The 24985-nt window shown below is 38.5% G+C and overlaps 1 protein-coding gene across 5 annotated transcripts in view; it reads right to left on the bottom strand.

Moving 5' to 3' along the window:
- The window catches only part of PRKN (parkin RBR E3 ubiquitin protein ligase), a 726716-nt gene that overhangs the window by 386481 nt on the left and 315250 nt on the right, over positions 1-24985 (bottom strand). For all 5 annotated transcript variants that reach the window (XM_027686963.1, XM_027686956.1, XM_027686979.1 and 2 more), the window contains exon 5: positions 15723-15806. In XM_027686963.1, the coding sequence (XP_027542764.1) occupies positions 15723-15806 (84 nt within the window). The remainder of the gene's footprint in view (positions 1-15722; positions 15807-24985) is intronic.

Below are 24985 nucleotides of genomic sequence, written 5' to 3'. Positions count from 1 at the left end.
ACCTCGCTTCTCTGAGCTAGAAATACATGTTATATAACGAATACAACCCCTTTTACCTTGCCATTCTCATGGCAGCTATTTGAGAATAAGCCATCACATTAGCATGAACCATGAGAGAAAAAGCCCATAATATGTTGCAGCAGTTCCCACAAAATTATCTTGCAGCCCCTGGTGAGAGAAGGTCATAGGTGATGCCATTGACTACATTATCTGACATTACTACATCCTATAAACAGTGCATGCTCATTTTGAATTTAGTTCTGATTTGTAAAAATGAGCTAATTTCATAAAGTACGTGCACAGAAGTAGATGACATAATTTCAAGAGTTTACAAACTGGTCCAAAATCAGTTACAGACACAATTTCTCAGAAACAGACCAAAAATAGAGTAGACAATTGTTAATCAAAATTTAATACCTTCCCATTTTAGAGCCTCAGATCAGATCATTGAGCATGGAAATTATAGGTGAGAAACAGATTTTATGCCAAGGTAAATTTTATGGCAGCTTTTAGATCTAACAGAGTATCTCACATAGCGTGTCAGCCTGAAAATTGACACAGTTATTAAACACTCAATAATAGTACTTGCCACATGTGAATGAAGAAATTGTGCTCTTGCATATAAACACTGCCTGACATTTGAGAAGAGACTCCTCTAGCCACGTTGTAACCTAACAAAATCACCTTCATCTGATTGGATTACTGACAGGTGATTTGCAAGAACATGTTGCATGCTTGAGCAGATATCCAAGGTTTCAATCATCAGTAATGAATTTGCAACAGCTGCAGACAGTAACATACTGTTTATATGTCGTGCAGTGAGCAACAAAAGATTCAATGAAAGTGTTACTGCAATTCATTGCATTACAGAAAGATATCCCTGAACACATTAGACACATTGCCACAGTACATGCAGAAATACATATCAAACAAGCTGCATTTGAAAGAAAATGCGGGTCTGATTTGTTACACAAGCAACAGAGTAAGCACAATATTAGGATTTGGAACTGACTCCACTGTATCCTCTTGAGTTTGTTTCTTTGGTTTCAATATTTCATTCACAGGTTTCAATTATTGCTTCCCAACTTGTTCAGGTCCCTGAATACCTGCATGTTTCCTAAAACTCAAATAGAACAAATACATGAATGGTATAATGGCCTCAAATAACATGTGGAAATTACTTGTTGGGCAACATACATCATACATAGAGCAACTGTAACACTGCTCTCACTATAGGCTCAAGACTATATAGTGGCAATAACACGTGCCATGGGGGAGTCTCACACACCTCCTTCCCATACCTCTCCCCAATGCATAAAAATACAACACACCGAATTTGGATTTCCCTTCCCTTTTGTATTCATGCTGAGTGTAACTAAGATTCAATAAATACATATATACGTAAATTGAAAAAAATTACATAGATGACAAAAAATATTTTGGTCATATTTATTCTTTATATCTCAATCTAATAATACTTGGCTTCCCTAAGAAAACTGTTCTGGTAACATCTGGTTATTTCACCAAATTAAGTCATGGAATAGTCCATTCAACCCAACATCTTCTCTCTAGTAGGAAGTTAACAGAGATGCCTAGAATGTGTGCTAAAAACAATAAAAACCCCACTGAGATAAAACTTAAAATAGTATTTGCTGAGATTATGTTCCTAATCTTCAGCAATTTGTTGCTCAGAGACTTCGTAAACCAGAAGTCTCTTCACATTTAATAGTTCTCAGTGGATTTTTCTCTCATTAGTTTATCACTTTTTGAACACACCATATATCATGGAAAAGAATTCTGCAGTTTAATTACGAACCATGCAAAAAGGAATCTCCCTGTGGTTGTTTTAAACATCACTCAACTGGAAAAGAGCATTACATCAGGCCGAAACAGGATGTTATAATCTTACTATGTTAAGTCTTTCTGACAGCCAACACAAAAAGTTCCCTGCTGCAGTGCATCATCAGCATGTTTTCCAAACATTTCTAGAAGTAAAATATCTTGAAAATATTAAAGGTGCATTTACATTCAGTTTTGGCTTGCAAATACCAAACTACCTTTCAGCGCAGTCAATGAAAATATTACAAGAGCTGTGCATAGCCTAGGATTTGGTCAGATGAACACAAGCTGTGCTCTGCTCACTTTCTATATCAGAGCCTTGACACTGACAGTCTCAAGGAGGATATAAAAATGATCATTTATAAAACATTAACTGCTTTTTCAGTGAATCCAGGGGCATCAAAAAAATTGAAGAAAAGCTGTTGACTTGTTAATATACATATCAGTCCTTCCCAAGCTCTCACTGATTCCTGCTACAGGACAAATTGTCATCTTAAACTGCCTCTCATCGAATGATGAAGCTTCTACACTATCTGAAGAATATTTCAAGAACTCTATAATTGAATGAAATGTGAAGTTCTGTTCAAAACAACTGCTTATTTTTAAAAGGCAGTATTGAAGGGCAATGAAAACCTAGCAGCTGAGCACAATGACACAAATTGCTCATATAAGACAGAATAAAACACTGAAAAAATTCTCTGAAAGCATGCTTAATAGTCATGTTTTCAAGGTAAGGCTTTCTGGACCTGAACCACAAATGCAAAAAGATAATGAGCAACAAAGGTGGTGGTGGTTTTTTTGTTGTTGTTGTTATGTGACAGTGTTAACAACTAAAGAACAACATCCAAAAGAGCAGAGGATTTGTTTTAAAAAAAGCATTACAATCTTCAGCACTTTCTGTTTGATCTTTTACAAAATTGTGACATTTCCACACATGTAAATAAAAATGGTGGTATCAGTCCAAGCAAGATGAACTAAACTTACTGAGACCGTTAAGCACAGAGCAAAAATTACTGAGTTCCTTTGGGTTTGGTAGAATGTGTATGAAAATTCCAGCTCAGAAAAACTATTAGCACTTCTTAATTACTGGTGATGTGAGGAAACTGACAAACAGTTCCAAAGACCTGTCTTAATCTCAGTTTAAGGACTTCTATGGAGCAAAAAAAGCTCATTATTTAAACAAAGGCCACTTTAAAAAACAGTCCAAAGTAAAAATATAATGAATATATAATCAATGTATCTAAATCATACTTGTTATGTTTGCTAGTCAGGGGTTTTGATGCAGACACTGTCTGTGGCCCATAAGAAAACATCCAATATATTGTGGAAATATGAGGACTGAATAAGTATTCACTTTTTTAAAAAAATTAGGACAGATTTTCATTTCATAAGCTACAATTTCTATTTCCAAAATAAATAATTTAACTTCTTGTCCCTGTATGGAATTAATTCTATTTTATAATTCAGTTTTTCACCTATCATTGATTTTTCTGAACTGAGAAGTGGAATAATAGAATTTCCTTATAAAGGAAAAATTGATCTACTCCAGAATGAGGTTACTTTGAGAATATCTGTAAAAAAAAAGATTTAATTATGGTTTCCTAAAGAAGAATCTGAAAAGAAACATAGCATTGCCATATTTTGGAACAACATGCAAAGAACTCCAAAACATATTAAAGATCTTTAAATACTAAGAACAGTCAACTGCTGTGTATCTTTCTTCACAATCAAGCATTTGAGGTAAACACTTTTAATCTCTGCTTGCTATTAAGTATATCAATTTAAAGGCCTTGTATTAGTATAATACAATCACAGCACCTTTGAAGGTTATTCCAAAGTGCCAAGGTGCTGTTTTCAGTACTGTTCCCCTCTTCTCTCCTCCTCAGAAAATGCACTGGTGGCTTAACAAAACCATCCTCGCTTTGGCCCAGTCCCAGAGATTTGACATAACTGGCATAAGTGAAACCTGGTGGGATGAGTCCTCTGACTAGAGCACCCTGTTGGATGGTTACAGGCTCTTCAGGAGAAACAGGCAGGGCAGAAGAGGTGGAGGTGTGGCACTGAATGTAACTGAAGGGTTGGAATAAATGGAGCTCACAGTTGACAATGGCACAGTTGAGACCCTCTGGGTAAAAATCAAGGGGCAAACAAATAATGCGGATGTCATCGTAGCAGTCTGCTATAGACCTCCCAGCCAGGACAATGACACCAATGAATTAGTCTTTGAGGAACTAAGGGACACTTCTAAGTCAACTGCCTTTGTTCTTATGGGAGACTTCATCTTGCCAGAAATTACCTGGGAACATCACACAGCTCACAAAACCTAGGCCAGAAGATTCCTCAAAAACCTGGATGACAATCTTATGGAGTTGTCATCCTAAGCCGACTCAGAAAGATGCCCTCCTTGATCTACTGCTTTTCAACAGAGTGAATTTCATGAGCGAAGTGGAGATAGGTGACTGCCTTGGCCACAGTGATCACACAGCGAGAGAGTTTAAAATCTCTATTGACAGAGGGAAAAGTACGAGAAAAACCTCAGCTCCGGACATGAGCAGAGTTGACGTCAGGCTGCTCAGGGAATTAGTAAGTAAGGTCCCCGAGGAAAATGTTTTTGCAGGTGCTGGGGTCCATCACTGCAGGTCACTTTTTAAGCATTGCCTCCTAAGGGCACAGGAGAAGGCAATTCCCAAATGTTGGAAATCAAGCAGGTGAGGCAGAAGGCCAGCTTGGCTGAATAGGAATCTTCTCTTGAAGATAAGGCAAAAAAGGAGGGTGTATGCTCAGTGGAAGGAAGGTCAAGTGACAAGGGAAGAATTCAGAGATGCTGCTTGCTGCTATAGCAAGAAAATTCGTTTGGCTAAAGCTCAACTGGAGTTGAAGCTGCCAGAAATGGGGGGGGAAGGAGAATTTTTTCAAATATATTAATGGCAATAGCAATATAGAAATATTGTTGGCCCATTACAGGATGAGGATGGTCACCTCACAGACAGAGACAGAGACAAGGCAGAGGTGCTTAATGCTTTCCTTGCCTCTGTCTTCAACACAGATGATGGACCAAGGGGGTCTCAGTGCCCTGAACTGGAGGACCATGACTGTAAGAATGATCAACTCCCAGTTGACCCTGAAACTGTGCAGGATCTGCTGCTTCAGCTGGATCCCTACAAACCTACAGGGCCTGATGGGATTCATCCCAGAATCCTCAAAGAGCTAGCTGAAGTCATCATAAAACCTCTGTCAATGATTTTTGGGTGGTTTTGGGAATATGGAGAAGTCCCAGCTGATTGGAAGCTGCCAAATGTTGTCCCAATTTTCAAAGGCAAGAAGGAGGACCCTGGAAACTACAGGCCTGTCAGTCTAAATACAGTGCCGTGTAAAGTTATGGAGTTCTGGAAAGCATTGAAAAACACCTGAAAAGCAAAGCAGTCATTGGTCACAGCCTTCATGAAAGGAAAGTCCTGCTTATCCAACCTCATTTCTTTTATGACAAGGCACCCCATCTAGCTTATCAAGGGAAGCCAGCTGATGTAATCTTTTTGGATTTCAGTAAACTTTTCCATACTGTCTCTCACAGGATCCTTCTGGACAAAATGTCCAAAACACAGCTGGATAAACACATCATGTGGTGGGTGAGCAACTGACTCATGGGTCAAGCACAGAGGGTAATAGCGAATGAGGTAACATCAGACTGGTGACCTGTCACTAGTGGGGTTCCACAGGGTTCCATCTTGGGCCCTGTGCTCTTCAACATCTTCATAAATGACTTGGACAGAGGACTGGAAGGGATACTAAGCACGTCTGCAGATGACACAAAACTGGGAGGAGCTGTTGACTCCCTCAAAGGCAGGGAGGTCCTCCTGCAGAGAGACCTCAACTAATAAGAGGACTGGGCAATCACCAACCATATGAAGTTCAACAAAGGAAGTGCCAGATTCTGCACCTGGGATGGGACAACCCCAGGTGTTCATACAGACTGAATGAAATGATGAAGAGCATTGTCACGGAAAGGGACCTGGGATCCTGGTCGATGGCATGCTGAATATGAGTCAGCAGTGCCCTGGCAGCCAGGAGGGCCAACCATGTCCTGGGGGACATCAGGCAAAGCATTGCCAGCTGGTTGAGGGAGGGGATTGTCCCGCTCTGCTCTGCACTGGTGTGGCCTCACCTGAAATATTGTATGCAGTTCTGGGCACCGTAAAGATAAGGCATCACAAAGATAAGATTTTGGGCACTACCAATAAGAAAGATGTTAAGCTATTAGAGAGCATCCAAAGGAGGGTAACAAAGATGCTGAAGGGCCTTGAGGGGAAGGCATACGAGGAGTGGCTGAGGTCACTTGGTCTGTTCAGCCTGGAGAAGAGGAGACTGAGGGGAGACCTCATTGCAGTCTACAGCTTCCTCATGAGGGGAAGAGGAGGGGTAGGCACTGATCTCTTCTCTGTGGTGACCAGTGACAGGACCCGAGAGAATGATCTGATGTTGTGTCAAGGGAAGTTTAGGTTGAATATTAGAAAAAGGTTCTTCCCCCTGAGGGTGGTTGGGCACTGGAACAGGCTCCCCAGGGAAGTGATCACAGCACCAAGCCTGAGTTCAAGAAGTATTTGGATTATACTCTCCGGCACATGGTGTGACTCTTTGGGATGGTCCTGTGCAGGGCCAGGAGCTGGACTTAATGATCCTTGTGGGTCCCTTCCAACTCAGCATATTCTGTGTTTCCGTGTGATTTATAGATGATTTAAAATACAGAGCTTTACAGGAACACAAACACATCATGCCATCGTTTAGGGAAGCTTTATATGAGATAATCTAGGCAATTATCAGCCCGTAAACCTGGCACCACACCTATATACAACAAATAGCTAATAAGCTGCTTGATTAACAAAAGAAGGATGTGTAATTAATGTCAATCAACAAGGTTTTATAGTAACTAGACTCTATCAAACTAATCTGACATTTTTATGAGATTACAAACTTAGTGGAACAACATAATAGCGATGTGGGAATTTACCCAGATTTATGTGTGGCATCTGATATGGCACTGACATTTTGATTAAGAAACTAGAACACTATGAGATCAGTGAGACATTTAATTGATAAGTTTCAAAATGTAATTTCCCACAGTTAATCATCAAATGTCTGTTTTTCAAGGTGACTTTCAGTGATCATCTCCTAGGCCTATGCTATTCAAAACATTTCCTAATGATCTGGGATAAAGAAGGCATAAAGAAATAAATATTTTAGACAGCATAAAGTCTGGAGGAGTGGGAACAATGAAACTAAAAGTCACTGACAAAGCCATATAAATAGCTTATCTGAGATCAAAAACAATATGCATTTTAAAACAACCAGAAATGAAGTCACATCATTGGAAGTAAGGGCCATTCTGTCCAGCAAGGCAGCAATTTGAAATGACTAAGGTTTTTGGTAGATGATTGGCTAAACTGGAACCCGCAGGATAATATTATGGTTAAATTGTCTAATCAAAGAGCTGAATATCAACACAAGTAAGCAGAGTGTATCACCCCTGCAGTTGGCACTGGTGGCATCACTACTATAAAACTGTGCCATATTAGTATTTCCTTTGGTGAATGGATAGGTTTGTGAAGGGAAGAGGTTTTAAAATCAGAAAATTCTCTGAAATTGTTTGCCAGTTTGCTCTTCTTGTATCACAAAATAGAAAAGAGAAGAAAACTAAAATGATGGGTCTGGTCTGCTTGTTATTTAGCTTGCATTTATGTTTTATTCCTTTTACTTGCCATAGCACTGTGAATAAAATAATATAACAGTCCCTAAACAGTAAAAGCAATGGCCAGAGTATCTGGTAAATATGAAAGATATTCTCAAACTTATATTGTATAAAATATGAATAATTCTCTTCCCCAGAGAATATCTCTTTGATATATGGAAAATGATGACTTTTTTTACCTCGGTCTTCACTGGTAAGTGCTCCAGCCACACTACCCAAGTTGCAGAACACGAGGGCAAGGATTAGAAGAATGAAGAACCATCCACTGTGGGAGATCAGGTTTGAGACCACATAAGGAACCTGAAATTGCACAAGTCCATGAGACCTAACGAGAGGCGTCCATGAGACCTAACGAGAGGCATCCATGGGTGCTCAGGTGGATGAAGTTTCTAAGCCATTATCCACCCTTTCTGAGAAGTCACGGCAGTCCAGTGAAGTTCACAGTGACTGGAAAAGAGGAAATATAGCCCCCAGTTTTAGAAAGGGAAAAAGGAATGACCCAGGGAACTACAGGCCAGTCAGTCTCATCTCTGTGCCCAGATCATGGAGCAGATCCTCCTGGAAACTATGCTAGGGCACATGAAAAATAAGGAGGTCATTGGTGACAGTCAACATGGTCTTACTAAGGGTAAATCTTGCATGACAAATCTGGTGGCCTTCTATGAAGAGGCTACAATGGTGGTGTATGAGGGAAAAGCAACTGATGTCATCTACCTGGACTTGTGCAAAGCATTTGATGCTGTCCCACACAACATCCTTGTCTCTAAAATGGAGAGACATGGATTTGACGGACAGACAACCGGTGGATAATGAATTGGCTGGATGGTTGTACTCAAAGAGTTATGTTCAATGGCTTAATGTTCAAGTGGAGACCAGTGATGAGTGAAGTTCCTCGGGAACTGGCACTAGGACTGGCACTGTTTAACATCCTTGTTGGCAACACGGACAGTGGGATCGAGCACACCCTCAGCAAGTTCACTGATGACACCAAGTTGTGTGGTGCTGTTGACACACTGGAGGGAAGGGATGCCACCCAGAGGGATCTTGACAGGCTTAAGAGGGGGCCCATGCACACCTCATGAAGTTCAACAAGGCCAAGTACAAAGTCCTGCACCCGCGTTGATGCAATCCCAAGTACAAGCACAGGCTGGGAGGAGAATGAACTTAGAGCAGTCCTCGGGAGAAGGACTTACAGGTGGTGCTGGTGTATGAGAAGATGACCTGGCAATGTGCACTTGCAGTCCAGAAAGCCAACTGGATCCAGGGTTGGATCAAAAGCAGTGCAGCCTGCAGGCCGAGGGAAGTGATTCTGCCCTTGACTCTGCCCTCACGAGACCCCACCTGGAATTACTGTATCCAGCTCTGGGGTCCCCAGAACAGGAAGGACAATAAGATGTTGGAGCAAGTCCAGAGGAGAGTCAGAAAGATGAATGGGGCCTGGAGCACCTCTCCTACGAAGACCAGATGAGAAATTGGGGGTTTTCAGTCTGGAGAAGAAAAGGCTCTGGGGAGATCTTATAGCAGCCTTCCAGTACCTGAAGGCAGCCTACAAGAGAGCCGGAAAGGGACTTTTCATAAAGGCATGTAGTGATAGGACAAGGGGTCATGGTTTCAAACTGAGAGTACGTTTACCTTAGATATTGGGGAAGAAATTCCTCACTATGAGGGTGGTGAGGCACTTGAACAGGTTGCTGAGAGAAGCTGTGGATGTCTCAACCCTAGAATTGTTCAAGGCAAGGTTGGATGGGACTTTGAGCAACCTGGTCTAGTGGAACGTGTCCCTGCCCACATCAGGGGGGTTGGAACTAGATGAACTTTACAGTCTCTTCCAACCCAAGCCATTCTAGCACTCTATGAAGACTGGATAAAGAAGCTGTTATAATGGCTGAAGGAGTTGGGATTCTTTACCCTGGAGAAAAAGAGGCTCAGGGGTGACCTTATCACTCTAACTACCTGAAAGGATGTTGTAGCCAGGTGCAGGTCAGCCTCTTCTCCCAGGCAACTAGTGACAGGATGAGAGGACATAGCCTTAAGCTGTACCAAGAGCTGTTCAGGTTGGACATCAGGAAGAATTTCTTCCTAGAAAGGGTTGTCAAGCACTGAACAATCTGTTGTGGCACTTAGTGCTGTAGTCTAGTTGACAAGGTAGGGATTTGTCAAAAGTTGGACTTGATGATCTTGGAAGTCTTTTCCAATTTAAATGATTCTGTGATAATCTTACTCCACAAATATTAAGTTGTTACAAGGATTCTTATCTGATATTTTAATTAGAACTCCTATTCCATCATACTAATTGTAAATGTTTTTAAATAGCATATGATATCTGGACCACTCTCTAAAGCATAAGGCAAACTAACATGGTTTCTTGGTATTAAGAAACATTCCAGAATTTTTTAAATTATTCATAGTAATATTATAACATTGAAAATATTATAACAGCTCCAAGGACAGACAGACATAGCTCCTTTCACAAATAACCAACCACATCATTGTACACATAGAATAATGAATAAACAATATAGAAATGTATCAGAGCCTTCCTATAATGAGATGATAGTTCTTTACTATATTCATACTTTGATAACATCACTAAATTTACTACTTTACTCGTGATACTCTGCTACAGAATTTATTTCTGTTCTCAACTGAAATTGAGGTCTGAGCTAATCAAAGCAAAATGAGATAAAAACAAGCATATTTCATCTGAACGGTGATGTTTGAAAAGAATAGCTTTGGATGCTTGAAAGAAAAAAATCATTTGGTAAGCTGCATATTTAAAGTGTACAAGCTGAACACTATTCCCTTGATTTCTTAGTCCAACCTACTTCAGATGAGCATAGACTCCCTGTGGAAAAGACTGACTATGAAAAGATCAAATAATATTGCTCTCCTCAGTGATAAACCTAATGATAGTAAACAAGCAGGAATAGGAAAAATATTAATGAGAAATGTTCAGAAATTTAAATATAATAAAAAAATAAAATGGCAAGATTCAAGTCACACAGGAGGAATGGGAAAAAAATAATAGAAAAAGCTACATAATTAAAAAGCAGAGCATGGCTCCTGTTGCAAACTCTTTGCTCCCAAACATAGCCTCCAACACAGATGCTACCATATAGTGGAATCTGACTGTTTAAAATCACATATAATGACCATATGCTCAAAAGTGGAATATAAATCTTTGCCCTGGACACAGGAGATTGCTATAAAGCTTGATATTTAAGAAAATCCAGTACTTAGAGATCACAGAATCACAGAATAAGCTGAGAAGAGACCCACAAGGATCATCGAGTCCAACTCTTAGCCCTGCACAGAAACGCTTGTAAAAGTTCACAGAAGTCCCATTGCTTCTTTCAGAAGTGGTTTGTTGAAGCCTAACTGGAGACTGGAGAAGAGATAAATTGCTATTCAGTTGTGATGATGGACATTTGATGCAGTCTTCATCAGGTTTTCATTTTTCCTTATTCCCAATAGCTGAAGCCATATCTGACCTATAATCGCCTTTAACTTTTTCATTATTATTTCTGAGATTTTCTAATCTACATCAAGTGAGAATCCCAACAACACAAACAGAACATTAATACTTTTCCCAGAGGTTTCTAAAGTTCAAAACCACTTGCCCTATATTTTGACTTGAGGACATGGCAATGTCTTTCAGAAACTGATGCATGTTCACTGGAGTGTAGGACTGATGTGTAGCTGATTCCCATGAAATCACCAGTTCAGTGCTTTACTGTGGTGTCACAGCCCTGTCTCTGTCTACCTATGAAAAGGGCCATATTATTTCTGTGGCTCTTGATGACTTTTACAAAGCATAAGCCTAAAAAGAGAAAGAAAATGTAATAGCCTTTTTATATACAGAAGTAGAAAAGCCCTCTTTGCAACCAGAAATTCACTTCATTGAATGATAAACAAAAATGTTCTGTATGTATTTTAGAAACCTGTAAAAGTTTGAGTCTAACAAGAACACTCCTTCAGTAATATCTCATTTGAATAAGGAAAGGTTGAATAAAGAGTTTAGTATCACATGTTTTCTGATCACTTGTAAAGACAAGCATGAATCCACAAAAATTATATCAGAAATACCCTCAAGACATGTTTTAGTGGTGCACCTGGCAGTACTAGGTTAACAGTTGGACTTGATGCTTTTAAAGGTCTTTTCCAATCTAAACGATTTTGTGACTCTAAGCTGTAACTAAATTATGGTCATTTCAGAAAACTATCTGCAAATTCATAGAACCACACCTGTTTCCAACCATACCTGCACAGCTACATACAGTGCTTCTGGCTGAAAGTTTTTTGAGACAGCCACCAAAAGTACAAAGTTCTCTCTCATTTAGTGATTGGTCCTAATTTGTGAAACAGCTTGAAATACTCCTATTTGATCCTCATTTAAAATGTGTCAATCAGCTAAAGTAGGCTCTTCAATTTTCTAATTAATATAATTAAAGTTTGTTTTAAAAGTGACTTGAGTGTTCTACAATTGCAGCAACACAAGTGTTCACACCAACTTCATCTTTTTGAAGCTGTAGAAGTTTACGAAAAAAACCCCACACTGGGCTCTGCTTTGGACAATCTGTGTATTTTGTTAACTGTTTTTCAAAGCACTTGACCACTCATTTTGTTTCATAAACTAGTCTAACATTAAATCTCTGAAATGAACACTGCTCATTACCTTTCCAGGATCCATATTCTCTGTTTAGCCATTTTCACCTGTCTTTGTAACTTTTTGTATTTCTGGCTACAGCACACAACTTCTCAAGAGCCCACTAACCCAGGCTGTGGGGTAACAGCTTTCAACCGAAATGAACATGAAAAGAAGCTGTGGGGAAGTATCCCAGGCAGCACATGGGACCAATATCCAGTGTTCCAGGTTCTCCAATTTCTCAGTCAGAATTCAGGCATATTTTAAGATATTACAATTGCAAGCTTACCTTTTATATTTATTTCTCTTGCAATTCTTTTGATCATATTTCGGAATTACAACTATTTACAAAATACTTTTTTCCCCTCACTACAAGTTCAAAAGTAGTTGAATTTACAAATAAAGTACAGAGACTAGATCATATGAAAATTTTAATTAAGTTTATGTTGAGCACACCCACAAAAATTAAGGAGATACATTTCATATTTGGGAGCACATTGGAACACATCAAATCACAGTGCATTTATCATCAAGATAATAATATCTTCTGGTAATATTTGAAAAATTTTATTTAACTGAACTGAAATTTGACCATTGTTTTCTCATATTGTCAACTACTATATTTACATTTTTGATTCCAAAAGAATTAAACTCTGTAATTTCTGTCAAGAGATTAATGTCATACCAAAATACAAACAAATTAGTATTTCAAGGAAAAAATAATTACCTCTTGAAGGTATGTTGCGAACTGGTGTTTATGAGAATTTAAAACTGACAAAAAACAATTTTAAGCAAAACATGTCTTGGGGGAGAAATAATGGAGCAATTTTTTTTTTCCCCTTAAACAGCAGTATTTGCAGTTTGTTGATAACTTACAACTAACAGCTTCAAAGCTTCTTCATTGCACATCACTGTAAAGAAGCATTTACACTGTGGAGCTATTTAAGAGAGACAAAACATAATTGCATAAACTTTATCATGAAAATGCAAAAATGAATATTTAATGATAAAATATGATTTAATTTTTCAAAGATTGTAACAGCCAAGAAGAGTTTAGAGGTTTCAACCTATGATTTAGTTAAAGGTTATTTTTTATTCTGTTACAAACAGTTAGACTGTATTACCAGAGCAGAAAAGAATGACAAATCCTGGAAGTACATCTGTAGGATCCCTATCATTTCCCGCTCAGCAAGATACAAAACAAAAGTCTCAGTGATTTAATCCTTTGAACTGGAAGATTTCCCAGGAAGTAAAGATGTGTTTTCACAGTGAGTGAGGCTGAAAAAAAACAAACCATCCAAAAGCACAACAAGAATGCCTTTCAGCAACCAGAGGACCTCAAGAAGCCACCAATTCAAATACCTGGTGCACAATCACCCACTAGATAGGCAGAATAAAAAAAAAAAAAAAAAAATTTGGTCAAATTCATTTCATTGCCTAATTTTTCTTGACTAGATGTATATTGCCAGCAATTGTGGTTGAAAATCATAGAAATTTGGACTGTTCTTGCACCTCAGTCTGGTTGAGTTCTAACACAATTGATACAGTGGCTTGTAGCTGATAAAGGGCAAGTGTGTCTGGAAATAAAGTTTGGAAATAAAGGAGCAGCACATTTTTTCAGTAACAGCCTTATCCCTGTAGTTCAGGTGGTCTGAAGCTGCATCTGCAACATGTCTGACTAATATAAGGTGTCGCCTGAATTTTGTTCAGTGATGCCTTACCAAAAGATAATACTGATCCTTGGCTCTGCTAAGTATGCAACTTGCCAGAGGCACTGACGGCAACTGGAGTCATGGGACTTGGTTGACTGAGTATTGGTTGTTTGCCACAACATTAGCCAGTTGAGATTTTAGTTTTATAGTCAATGCTTTTTGTCTTCTCTCTTCACAAAGGATGCTATCTTGCTTCATTTTTTGCTTTTAAAAAAATAACTGGTTCTCTGAGGCAATGGGATGTAGCACAGGAGACAGGGCTGCCAAAAGTGTTGTTATTTCAGTACCTTTTTCACAAATATGTTGGATAACAAAAGCCATAAGTTGGTAGCTGCAAGTCAGTCAGATATATTCTGCAAGTCCCACTAGGTGACAAAACTGGGAATCTTAATCACGTGCTTTTGTATATGAAGGCTCAAGCTGGATACCTGCCAAAGAGACTTCTCCCCTTGTCAAAAGCAAATTTTACCTTCTTCATGTTCCTGTGCCATCCTTAAAGAAAGAAGAGAAAACAGGAAGGACTTCTTCCCAGAGACAGAAGTGGCACGGTGACAACAAAGAGGTAACAAAGTCAGGCAGTCAACCCTCTTGCAACCAGAACAGTTCCTGAAGCATACCAAAACTGGGCAGAGAACAGCCAATCTGCCCAGAGGCAGAGTGGTGCTTGCTTTTACACTACAACAGTACTACTCTGAGAATACCACTTGAATGTCTAACACTGGCCACTTTCAAAAGCATGGCTGGGCCACTATTACAAGGTGCACATCAAGACGCAGAAGCCCAAAAGCTGCAGTTTCTGTTGGCTGCACATGGACACAGCCATAAATCCCATGCTGCTAAATAATCATTTGGTGCCTAAAGTTAAATAAAAGTATTTCCTGACACCATCTGTGGCCAAGCAGGAGACACCTATGGAACTGTATAGACATGCCCCTTTACAACCATCTTGCTAGGGAAGACAAAGAGAAGGCTGCACCAGAGCAGGTGAGAAACTCTGAAATAAGGCTCTTACATAGTCCCAATCTGCAAATCTTTGATGAGTAGAATCCTTCCATACATACGAAGTTTTGTATTTGTCTTTAAAAATCTATGTCCAGAAGGAACACTCAAATTAAGCTTTTTCCTGAGAAGGAAGTATCTCTTAAGACTTTTTTAGTATTAAATACTATAAATATCTAATACATGAAAAGATGTAAGTATCCATAAATAATGTTTTGAAAAATCTTCATTAAGAATTTGAGATTAAGAATTTGAGATACCTGTGCTCCTTCTTACTCAGCCTTTTCATTGATATAACTTCAGGAAACAAAAGAAAGAGCAGCAAAAAGACGTGGGAGAACAGATTGTAAAGTAATCAGTGTGAAGAACCCACTCCTGTGGACAAAGCCTGGAAATTAGATATGCAAGTTCTGATATACAAGATGACATGGAAATTTGAAGCTTTCAGGGCAATGATATACATAATAATTCTAAAATGAGCATCGGCATAAACATTTAAGTATTACATTATGCATTTAACCTATGCATGCTTGAAAATGTAAGAGTTCTACTTCAGTGCAAAAGATGAGATAAAATTATTTCCTCCTTCATTCCAAACAGCAACTGACTCAAGTTCCTCCATTTTGCCAGACATCAGAGGTATATTATCTGATGCTGAACAGCTCTTTTGAAGTACCATACATGTCACTTTACATTTATTACTGAAATTCTAACATGGTTAGAATTGTTACAAGGAATTATTCTTATAAGCGCCACAGTACTTGGAGAAACAACAAAATCTTACCGCTACATTTCCATTGCACCCTTGGGACTGGCAAACACCTCTTATTCTGTTGGGAATCAGCACATCATCCCAGCAAGATGGGCCCTGTAAACCAAACCCAAAGCATTTAAGGTTTTAATTCACTTCATAAGTAAACATATAAAATTTGATTTCATTGCTGCTTTTCGTATCCCCACTTCTTTTAGATTTTAGCTAGACAGTTTTGTCATTATTACACCAAAAGAGTTCAATCAGAGTATACAATAATATTCACCAGTAAAGCTCAGTCACAGATAGGACATATGGTCCCTCTACCCTAAGGTCAGTGTTGTGAACAGGAGCCAAATAGTAGGTATGTTTTCTTAGCTTAAGACAGAGACTGACTTAATCATAATTAAAAAGCTACAAAGACTCATCTTCTGATTCAACACTGTTTACACATTGGCATGCAGCTGACTAAGAGGAAAAAGGGAAAAAAGACAACAGTTGGAAGTAGAACAAACAGTTAGAAAAACTGTAAACAGATTAGATTTCTTGACACCAGATAAAGTCTTCCTTAACTATAATACAACCTAACGAAAATGTTAAATGAGAATTGTTAGTAGATTCCTGGACATTTACATTAACTTCAAGATTTGTCAGTCATTATTAAAAAAAAGTAAAAAAATAAAAACCCAGAAAGAAAATTGAATATCCCATTATCATAGTGTTTCCTACACTTTCAAGCTTTTGAGTTTCCACAGCATGTTATACTGCTATCATTGTTTGGTCACGTAGTTTTTAAAGGTTTTTTTTTTTCCCTTTTCAGGCCCAGAATTTCAATCCATAAGGAAAACATGTAACTCACTGACTTGTTAAAGACAGCCAAGACTAACAAGTTAATATTTCTTTAACATCTATCCCTCTTCCATCATACTCAAATTTATCAATATACATTTGTTAGAAAACCTATTTTTCTAAATTAAAGGAATTCAATAGGTTTTTATAACTTCAGATAATCCTTACATAATTTCCATTCTGGAGGAGGATACTAGAAAAAAATGGATGAGAAATAAGAAGCAAGTATGTTTTATATAACTTGGGGTCAAGGAGGGGATGGGGACAGGGGAGAACACTCGGTAAAATTAAAACCCCACAAACTTATTTACTCAAATCACATACCATAAACTCCTTTGTTTTTTTTTCACTGGTACTGATAACATCCACAGTAAATTTTCCTGTTCCTCATGTGATTAATAGGAGACTCTCAAAGTTAATGATGCTACACCAGTATACACACAAATACAGTAACAAGATGCAGACAAGATAATTTAAAAGAGTCTTGTAGAAACAGTTCCACAGGTATATGTTATCTTTATTTTATGTGCCGAAAATATTTCAAGCTAAACTTTTTAAAGGAATTAATGTTTCACTTCACTGAAGTTATTTCAGGTGAAAACTTCTCAAGTATTCAGTAATTTGCAGGTCTGGGTACATAATCACAAAAATTTAAGAAGGTATAATAATTCTCAAGCAAGAAAAAAAACCAAACAAATATGCGCAGGATAATTGATAAGGTTGAGTGAGATCCTAGAAAAGTGCATTTTTAAAATGGTTTTGAAACAATGTCACTATGCTGATTATTCCAGTCTTGAGAAATGAAAAGCTGACTTGAAAAATATTATCAAAAAAGTATCCTTAATGAAACTAAATTAGAAATGAATTGATGCAATACTGAGTACTGCTAGAACTCAACCACTACAACTAGCACTGTATCAGGTCCAACCAAATATGCTTAGTATGGCAATATCTTTTTTATTTATTAACAGTAAAAACAATAATATGAATTTTGCAGTCACCTTTTAAGTTCTTATCTCCAAGGGAAAGCTAGTGTGCTACATGGTATGGTGCTCTCACTCTCTGCAGTAATTTCCTCACAACATTTCTCATGCATACAAGAGTACTTTTCACACAAAGCAGCTCACTGTTTGAAATAAAAATGTCATCTTCCACTTAAGGTATGCTAAAAGCATATATACAGGGAACTAGGAGCACAGTCCCACACTATCAGTGACTATCAACTGTTCACTCACCCTGTAGCTAACAACTTCCTATTTTTACCTCCTAAAAACCTCACCCTATTCATCACTTCTTTATTTTAACTGTTATGATAGGCACAAAACCCATAAGAAAGTCAGATTCATTTAACTCTTTCGATAACATTAACCAGACCCAGCTTTAAGTCAATATTGTTGGGGTTTTTTTGTTCTAGCAAAAGTTAGATCAAGTTCTTAAGGGACAAACAGGAATTAATCCAGCAGGAATAACGAAGTGATAGAATATACTGGGTTTGTGTCTGTCTGGCATTGATGAGTGGAGAGAAAAAACTAACAAAACAATAAACCCCAACCAAACAAAGAAACCCTATACTATGCCTCATTTTCCACATTTGAAAAATGAGGAAAATCTTTCCCACATCTGTGCTTGGCATTATTCAGGGCCATATTTTGTTATTAATGCTAACTTAACACACCCAAAAGATTTAGTGTGCTTGAGAATTTTAGTTTTCTACCTTCAAAACTAAAATAGCAAAAAAGACATTTGTCCTTGAAAAAAACTATGCATTCAAAATGTTAATGTTTCTTTAGCAACAGCACTACTAAATGTCATTGCTATAATTGCGTCAAAATACAATTAGGAATTCTGGCAAGATAAACACTTTGAAATGCAATTTTCCTATCCTTCTTTCTCAAGTCTAAGAAGAGCCTGTCAAACTGCAGGCCAGCCAATCACTTTTGGTGTTGTAATACGCGCACTACAGCGTTTGCAACTATTAGTTTGCATTAATCAAGAACACACTGTGAGAGGAACAAAGTCTTCTGATTGCGAGATTAAAGCAACTGGCCCTCTTGTACCCAGCCAAATGGCTCACAGAGGAAGCTATGCATTAAAAGAGATACAGCACAGAAGACTTTTCTGGTGTATACATGGGAAAATGACAGAATAAAGAAAGAAATAGAAAGAAGACCACTGAATAGAAAAAGTCATACCAAACATAGTTGAGTATTTCCCAAATAAAAAGGTATGGAAATTTCTACGCTTTGGGCATATGGCAGTTGTTCCTTCCCTTTTTGAGGCGGAAGACATAAAAAAAAAGTTGGAAAATGGCATATTAAACTTGAACTGAAACTCCTATGCATCATATGGAGAACAGGGGGGACTGAGGTGTTTTTTTCAATGTATGAGGGAAGTACTGGAAATCTGTGTACATTCCACCAGGTTATCGTATCAATGCCCACTATAGTGGACAGTACAGTACACTCTACTCTCAGTGTACTTTCCTTCCAGTAGCCAAGACTCCATTTTTTATTGTAGAACAAAACCTGAATTTTCATCGAGGACCACGTGAAAAAAAAAAAATCCTCAAAACCAGAAGCACCATCTAGAGATCTCAAATAACAAAATTATTCAATATCCAGTTGCTGATAGAACTGTTGACCTGTAAAGTAAGTGAAAGGTCAGAAGCAGAGGTCAGCAATAAAAACCAGTGATTGATCAAAGACTCTGAATCATTTAAAAGACTGAAAACTATCCATGTATTCAATGCTTTGTATTTTCCCTGCTTTATATTCTCCCCTAGTGAACAATATGCATCAGAATATCATTAAAACACATCTTTGTACCTGCTACTATCTACATGAGAGACATAAATCATTAAAATGTTGAGCAAATGACCCAACCAAGGAACAAGTATTAATGCAGAAGGATTTTTAAAGTTATGCAAGAAATAATTTCAGGTCTTGAGAGAATTTAAAAATCAGCATACAAGTCAATAGAAATGTGCTAAACCTGATGCAAACCACGTGAACACTCAGGCTCCTCTGCAAAATTATGGCTACTGACATGTCTATGTGAGCATATTTGAAGAGCTTAACATTTTATGAGGACTCCTTGGCATGACTTCAGCATCTTGAGACAGTAAGACAGATGTCTATCAAGCAGTTTATCTGTCTATCAGGCTATTGATTAAGCCTGATGTTACCATTGGTAGGCCAGTGCATTCATACTTTTTTCTCAGCATCCCTAACTCTGTACATGATTTGTTTTCACATTTCACACTTGTCATTAGAGTGGCATTGATGAATGCTAAGATGGTTTCTTCTGAGCATTGTATGGATATAACACATTTAAATAAAAGCTTTCATCCTGTTTTCTTAGTGCAGTAATGGAGATGAAAAATTAAGACTTTTAAATACACCAATCCAGATATTATAAGTTCTTAGCAGGCTTAATTTAAAAGAGCAATCTGACCATCTTTTTAAGCACTTACTAAGAAAAATCTAGCTGTTACATGAGCAACACTCAATTAGACTCAGCAGAAAAGATTCATATGGCACATTTCTAATACTAGAGAGTCTGGATATTTTATTTCAATTCCAAAGAAAAATCTATTTGAATCATAGCATTCATGTAAAGCTCCATATTTATTTCATTATTCTTTATCTTGACAGTCATGAATACAACTAGACCATGCTATTAAATAAGCTATTTGCTAGAGCAGCCCTATGGAGAAAGACTTGGGGGTGACAGTTGACAAAAAACTCATCAGGAGCCAGCACTGTGCACTCACAGCTCAGAAAGCCAAACGAATCCTGGGCTGCATCAAAAGGACCATGATCAGCAGGTCGAGGGAGGTGATTCTCCCCTTTACTCTGCTCTTGTGAGACCCCCACCTAAATACTGTGGACAGTTCTGGTGCCACCAACATAAGAAGAATATGGAACCATTGGAGAAAGTTCAGAGGAGGGCCACAAAACTGATAAGCAGACTGGAGCACCTTCCTTAAAAAGACAGGCTGAGAAAGTTGGGGCTGTTCAGCCTGGAGAAGAGAAGGTTGCATGGAGACACCATAGATATTCCAGTATTTGAAGGGGGCCTACAAGGAAGCTGGAGAGGCACTCTTCATCAGGAATTGTAGTGGTAGAAAAGGAGCAATGGGTTCAAACTCAAAGAGGGGAAATTTAGGTTAGATTATGGAAGAAATTCTTTACTGTGTGGGTGGTGAGGCACTTACACAGGTGGTCCAGAGAAACTGTGGGTGCCCCATCCCTGGAATTGTTCAAGACCAGGCTGGATGGGGCTTTGAGCAACCTGGTCTACTGGGAGGTGTCCCTGCCCAGGGTTAGAACTAGATGATCTTTAAGGTTCCTTCCAACCAAACCCAATCTATGATTCTACGATTTCTACTGAATGCGCAAATATCATATAGATTATGTTGTTCCTAAGTAAAACTCTTCAAACCCCAGCATCCAGTTTAGCACAAAATGCATTTACCCAAATTCCCAAAGCCCAGGCCAACAGCATTCACCATGAGAGAGAGAATATAAAAACAGTTGCCTTTTGCAGATGTTCTATTTAAAACACTTGAAAATTTATTATGTTAGATAATCTACGGCAGGTAAAGACTGCCAGATTGGCAACTTCTTAGACCAAAAATCTTCTGCTTAACCACAAAGCTTATCACAGAGGCATATATAATTACAGTTTACCCACAATTTTGCAGATCTAAAAGAGGATTTTTTTGTTCCAAAGCTATTTTTTTTTATATATTTCTGCCAAGAATGATACCAACTGACTAGGACACACGGACGCTTTATTGCAGGTAAAACTAACCAACTTACGGTGGACTGACTTTGACATGGAATCTCCCATACAGCAGAGAGCACAGTTTAGAAAAGACTACTAAATTAGTCTTGGGGTTGGTTTTAAAGGGGTTCATGAAATAGGAATGGGAAGACTGGAGTTAACCGCTCAGTCTACACAGCATGAGAATCCACAGAACCTATCAGAAGGAAGGTTTTTCTTGTTATTAACTTTGGTCATTAGACCAATAAATAAAGTACATGGATAGCTTTATTCATATGAGAAATAATACTGAAGTAGAGTCAATCACATGCTTTGAGTATTCGTTGGATTGAACCTACTGGTTTGATTTACAGTGGTTTCTTAGAGATGAAATTTTCCTCTAAGAGTGCCCAGCCTAATTAGTAAACTGACAGTTTTATGTCAACAGTTATAACTCTTCCAAAATGAAGTAGCCAACAATTTGCTGAACTGCTCGCAGTTGTGCAATTAGGAACATTTCCTGCATGGTAGTTATTTCAAATGAAACATGATAGTATCACATCTCTAACTGAAAATATAGGTAAGGATAGTACAAATAATTTCTATTACATTATTTTATTGATCATTACTTTTTCTTTCTTATCACAGGGTTTTTTTGGTAAAAACAAGAAGAAAAGAGAAGAAAACACATTAATCAAATGATTTTAATAAGTTCGGGTCTTTTCTTTCATACTGTATCATACTACTAGGATTTGCAAGAGTCATTCTACTGATATCAACTAAATAATGAAAGTTCATACAAAGACACCCACAATAAAAGTCTCCAGAGTCACCTCTTCATTTATAATATTTCACAATGTGAATGGTGTTGCCAGAACAAACATTTCTTATACAAGCAAAAAACTTATTCAAAATGTGCTTTTGAACAGTTATTTTGGTTGGCCCTCCCCAGCAAAAAGGGGCAAAAAGATAATTCAAATACAACAACTGCAGTTGAGAAATTGATCTATAAAGTCCTGCTGCTGCTAGACTTCTTGAGAGTAATGTAGCTAAACTTTAGTCCTGAATGAGAGATATAGAACTGAAAAAAGTGGATGTAAAGTGTCCTAAAACAAATAACCAAACTTCATTCAAAACAATCTGTCAGACTAATGATTACTAATCTATCAATGTTTTTTTTCTGGATAGCATTAAATTTTTTTTCTAGACTGCAAAAAGAAAACACTATTAGAGAAAATATCTATCATTCTCTAAACATGCCATGTATTTACTGTGTCCATTGAAATTATAATATTAAAAAAATCCACCAGCAGATCCCATTGAGGTCAGTGCATCCAGGAGCAGACTAAACCCCTCTAGCTTCAGTTGCTGTTGCTGCTGTGGTGACTTTCCAGGGCTCCTTCCACAGGGAAGTGGGCAGATGACAGGGAGCTAACAGACAGGAGAAATCAAAACTTCCAATACACATCCTTCTTCTCACTCCAGTTGGGATGTATTCAGTCTGGCCCAGAACACTCAAGGTTATTTGAGCTACTACAGCTCTCAACATACACAAAATAGTCCTCCATGTTTTAAGGATTTGTGGCTGGGATCAGAAAATGCAAAGGCCATTTTGTTTGTCTACCCAAAACACTCCTTGTGTTCCTATGGTTTCCACTCCCAAGTCAAAGTTACAAGCTGTAAAATGACTAAATCTGAATTAAGCTTACTATGTCCCTCAGCTTTTTCTAAAGCAGCAGCTGCCTGGAGCACATAGATTTTGTCCCACGGGACTTTCTGGGCAGTGAGGAGCAGCCCAATGGAAAGCCCTCCATTCCCTCAGCACCAGTGGGGCCAGGCTGCACGACAGCTCTATGCAGGGTGAGAGGGGGCTGCTTGGCAAAAATTTAAAGATGTGATTAGCACACATATAAATTGTCGGTAACCACATAAGGAGTCAACCTCTTCAAGTCAGAGAGCTCCAGAAAAGTGTCGGTCATTCAGAGGTGAAGCACCTTTAGGATCGGGTATCCAATCCTTACATCTTTGAGCTCTCCATAATTGAGTGGTAGGGTTAAAATTCAATAAACATATCTGAACTTCTGTATGAAAACATGCTGCTGATTCTGGAACCGACAATAAATGAGGATTACACTGAACTTTCCATTCCTTAAGGCAAATCTCTCGGAACAGAGCAGGTGGAAGATACATTTTCCCTGTGAAGGTATTTTTTTACCAGTTACTACTATAATTTCATGTCAAACATGAAACCATTTCATCCAAAAGTTTTGAACTACAGAAACATTTAAACAATTTCATGCATTTTAGGCAGAGAAGATCGTGCCAGTCTTGCAATCTGAATACATCACAACCCATGTCTGCATGGGAAATATATCGACTAAATGAAGCAGTACACAAAAACACAAAATCTAAGATAAGCCAATATACAAGCCAAGGTCTGCAATTAACATATTGCAAATAATGCAAACTAGACACCTTATAATTCAAATTGATATGAGTTGCAGTTACACAAAGGCAATAAACCAAAGATGTACAATAAAAATCCAAGCCTCATGAATATTCCACAGTAATAATTTAATTCAGATGCGATAATTGCATGTCACATCATTCAATTTTAAATATTTTTCTTTACAAGGATTAGAAACAATTTTAAAAAGTCTTTGGACAGAGAGATGAAGCTAGAGCATTCCCATTGTAGGCAATACCCAGAGAAGCCATCAGCCCATTGATTCACTTCTGTAAGTCACCATTAGACAACATGTCCAGAGACAACAGTCAATTCAACTACTTGTGCTATGGTTAATCCATATCTTCATAAGTCAGTTGGATGCAGGACTGGAGGGGATACTAAGCAAGTTTGCAGACAATACAAAACTGGGAGGAGCTGTTGATTCCCTCTAAGGCAGAAAAACTTTCCCCTAGAGAAACTTTGTCGAATTAGAGGGCTAGGCTATCACCAACCATATGAAATTCAACAAAAGGAAGTGCCGGATACTGCACCTGGGATGGGGCAACCCTGGATGTTTGTACAGACTGGGGAATGAGATGCTGGAAAGCAGTGCCACAGAAAAGGACCTGGAGGCCCTGGTTGACGGTAAGTTGAATGAGTCAGCAGTGCCCTGGCAGCCAGGAGGGCCAACTGTGTCCTGGGGGCATCAGGCAAAGCATCACCAGGCAGTTGAGGGAGGTGATTGTCCCACTCTGCTCTGCACTGGTGGGGCCTCATCTTGAATATGGTGTGCAGTTTGAGGCACCATAATATAGGAATGATATTAAGCTCTTAGAGAGTGTCCAAAGCAGGGCAATGAAGATGCTGAAGGGCCTTGAGGGGAAGGCGTACGAGGAGTGGCTGAGGTCACTTGGTCTGTTCAGCCTGGAGAAGAGGAGACTGAGGAGAGACCTCATTGCAGTCTACAACTTCCTCATGAGGGGAAGAGGAGGGGCAGGCACTGATCTCTTCTCTGTGGTGACCAGTGACAGGATCAGAGGGAATGGCCTGAAGTTGTGCCAGTGGAGATTTAGGTTGGATATTAGAAAAAGGTTCTTCCCCCTAAGGGTGGTTGGGTGCTGGAACAGGCTCCCCAGGGTAGTGGTCACAGCACCAAGCCTGTCTGAGTTCAAAAAGCATTTGGACAGTGCTCTCAGGCACATGGTGTGATTCTTGGAGTGTTCTGCACAGG

The sequence above is a fragment of the Neopelma chrysocephalum genome, unplaced genomic scaffold (assembly GCF_003984885.1).
Source record: "Neopelma chrysocephalum unplaced genomic scaffold, ASM398488v2 Primary Assembly neopelma1_23, whole genome shotgun sequence".
NCBI classification, from domain to species: domain Eukaryota; kingdom Metazoa; phylum Chordata; class Aves; order Passeriformes; family Pipridae; genus Neopelma; species Neopelma chrysocephalum.
Note: the sequence above shows the minus strand (reverse complement) of the source record. Positions and strands in the feature narration are given on the sequence as shown.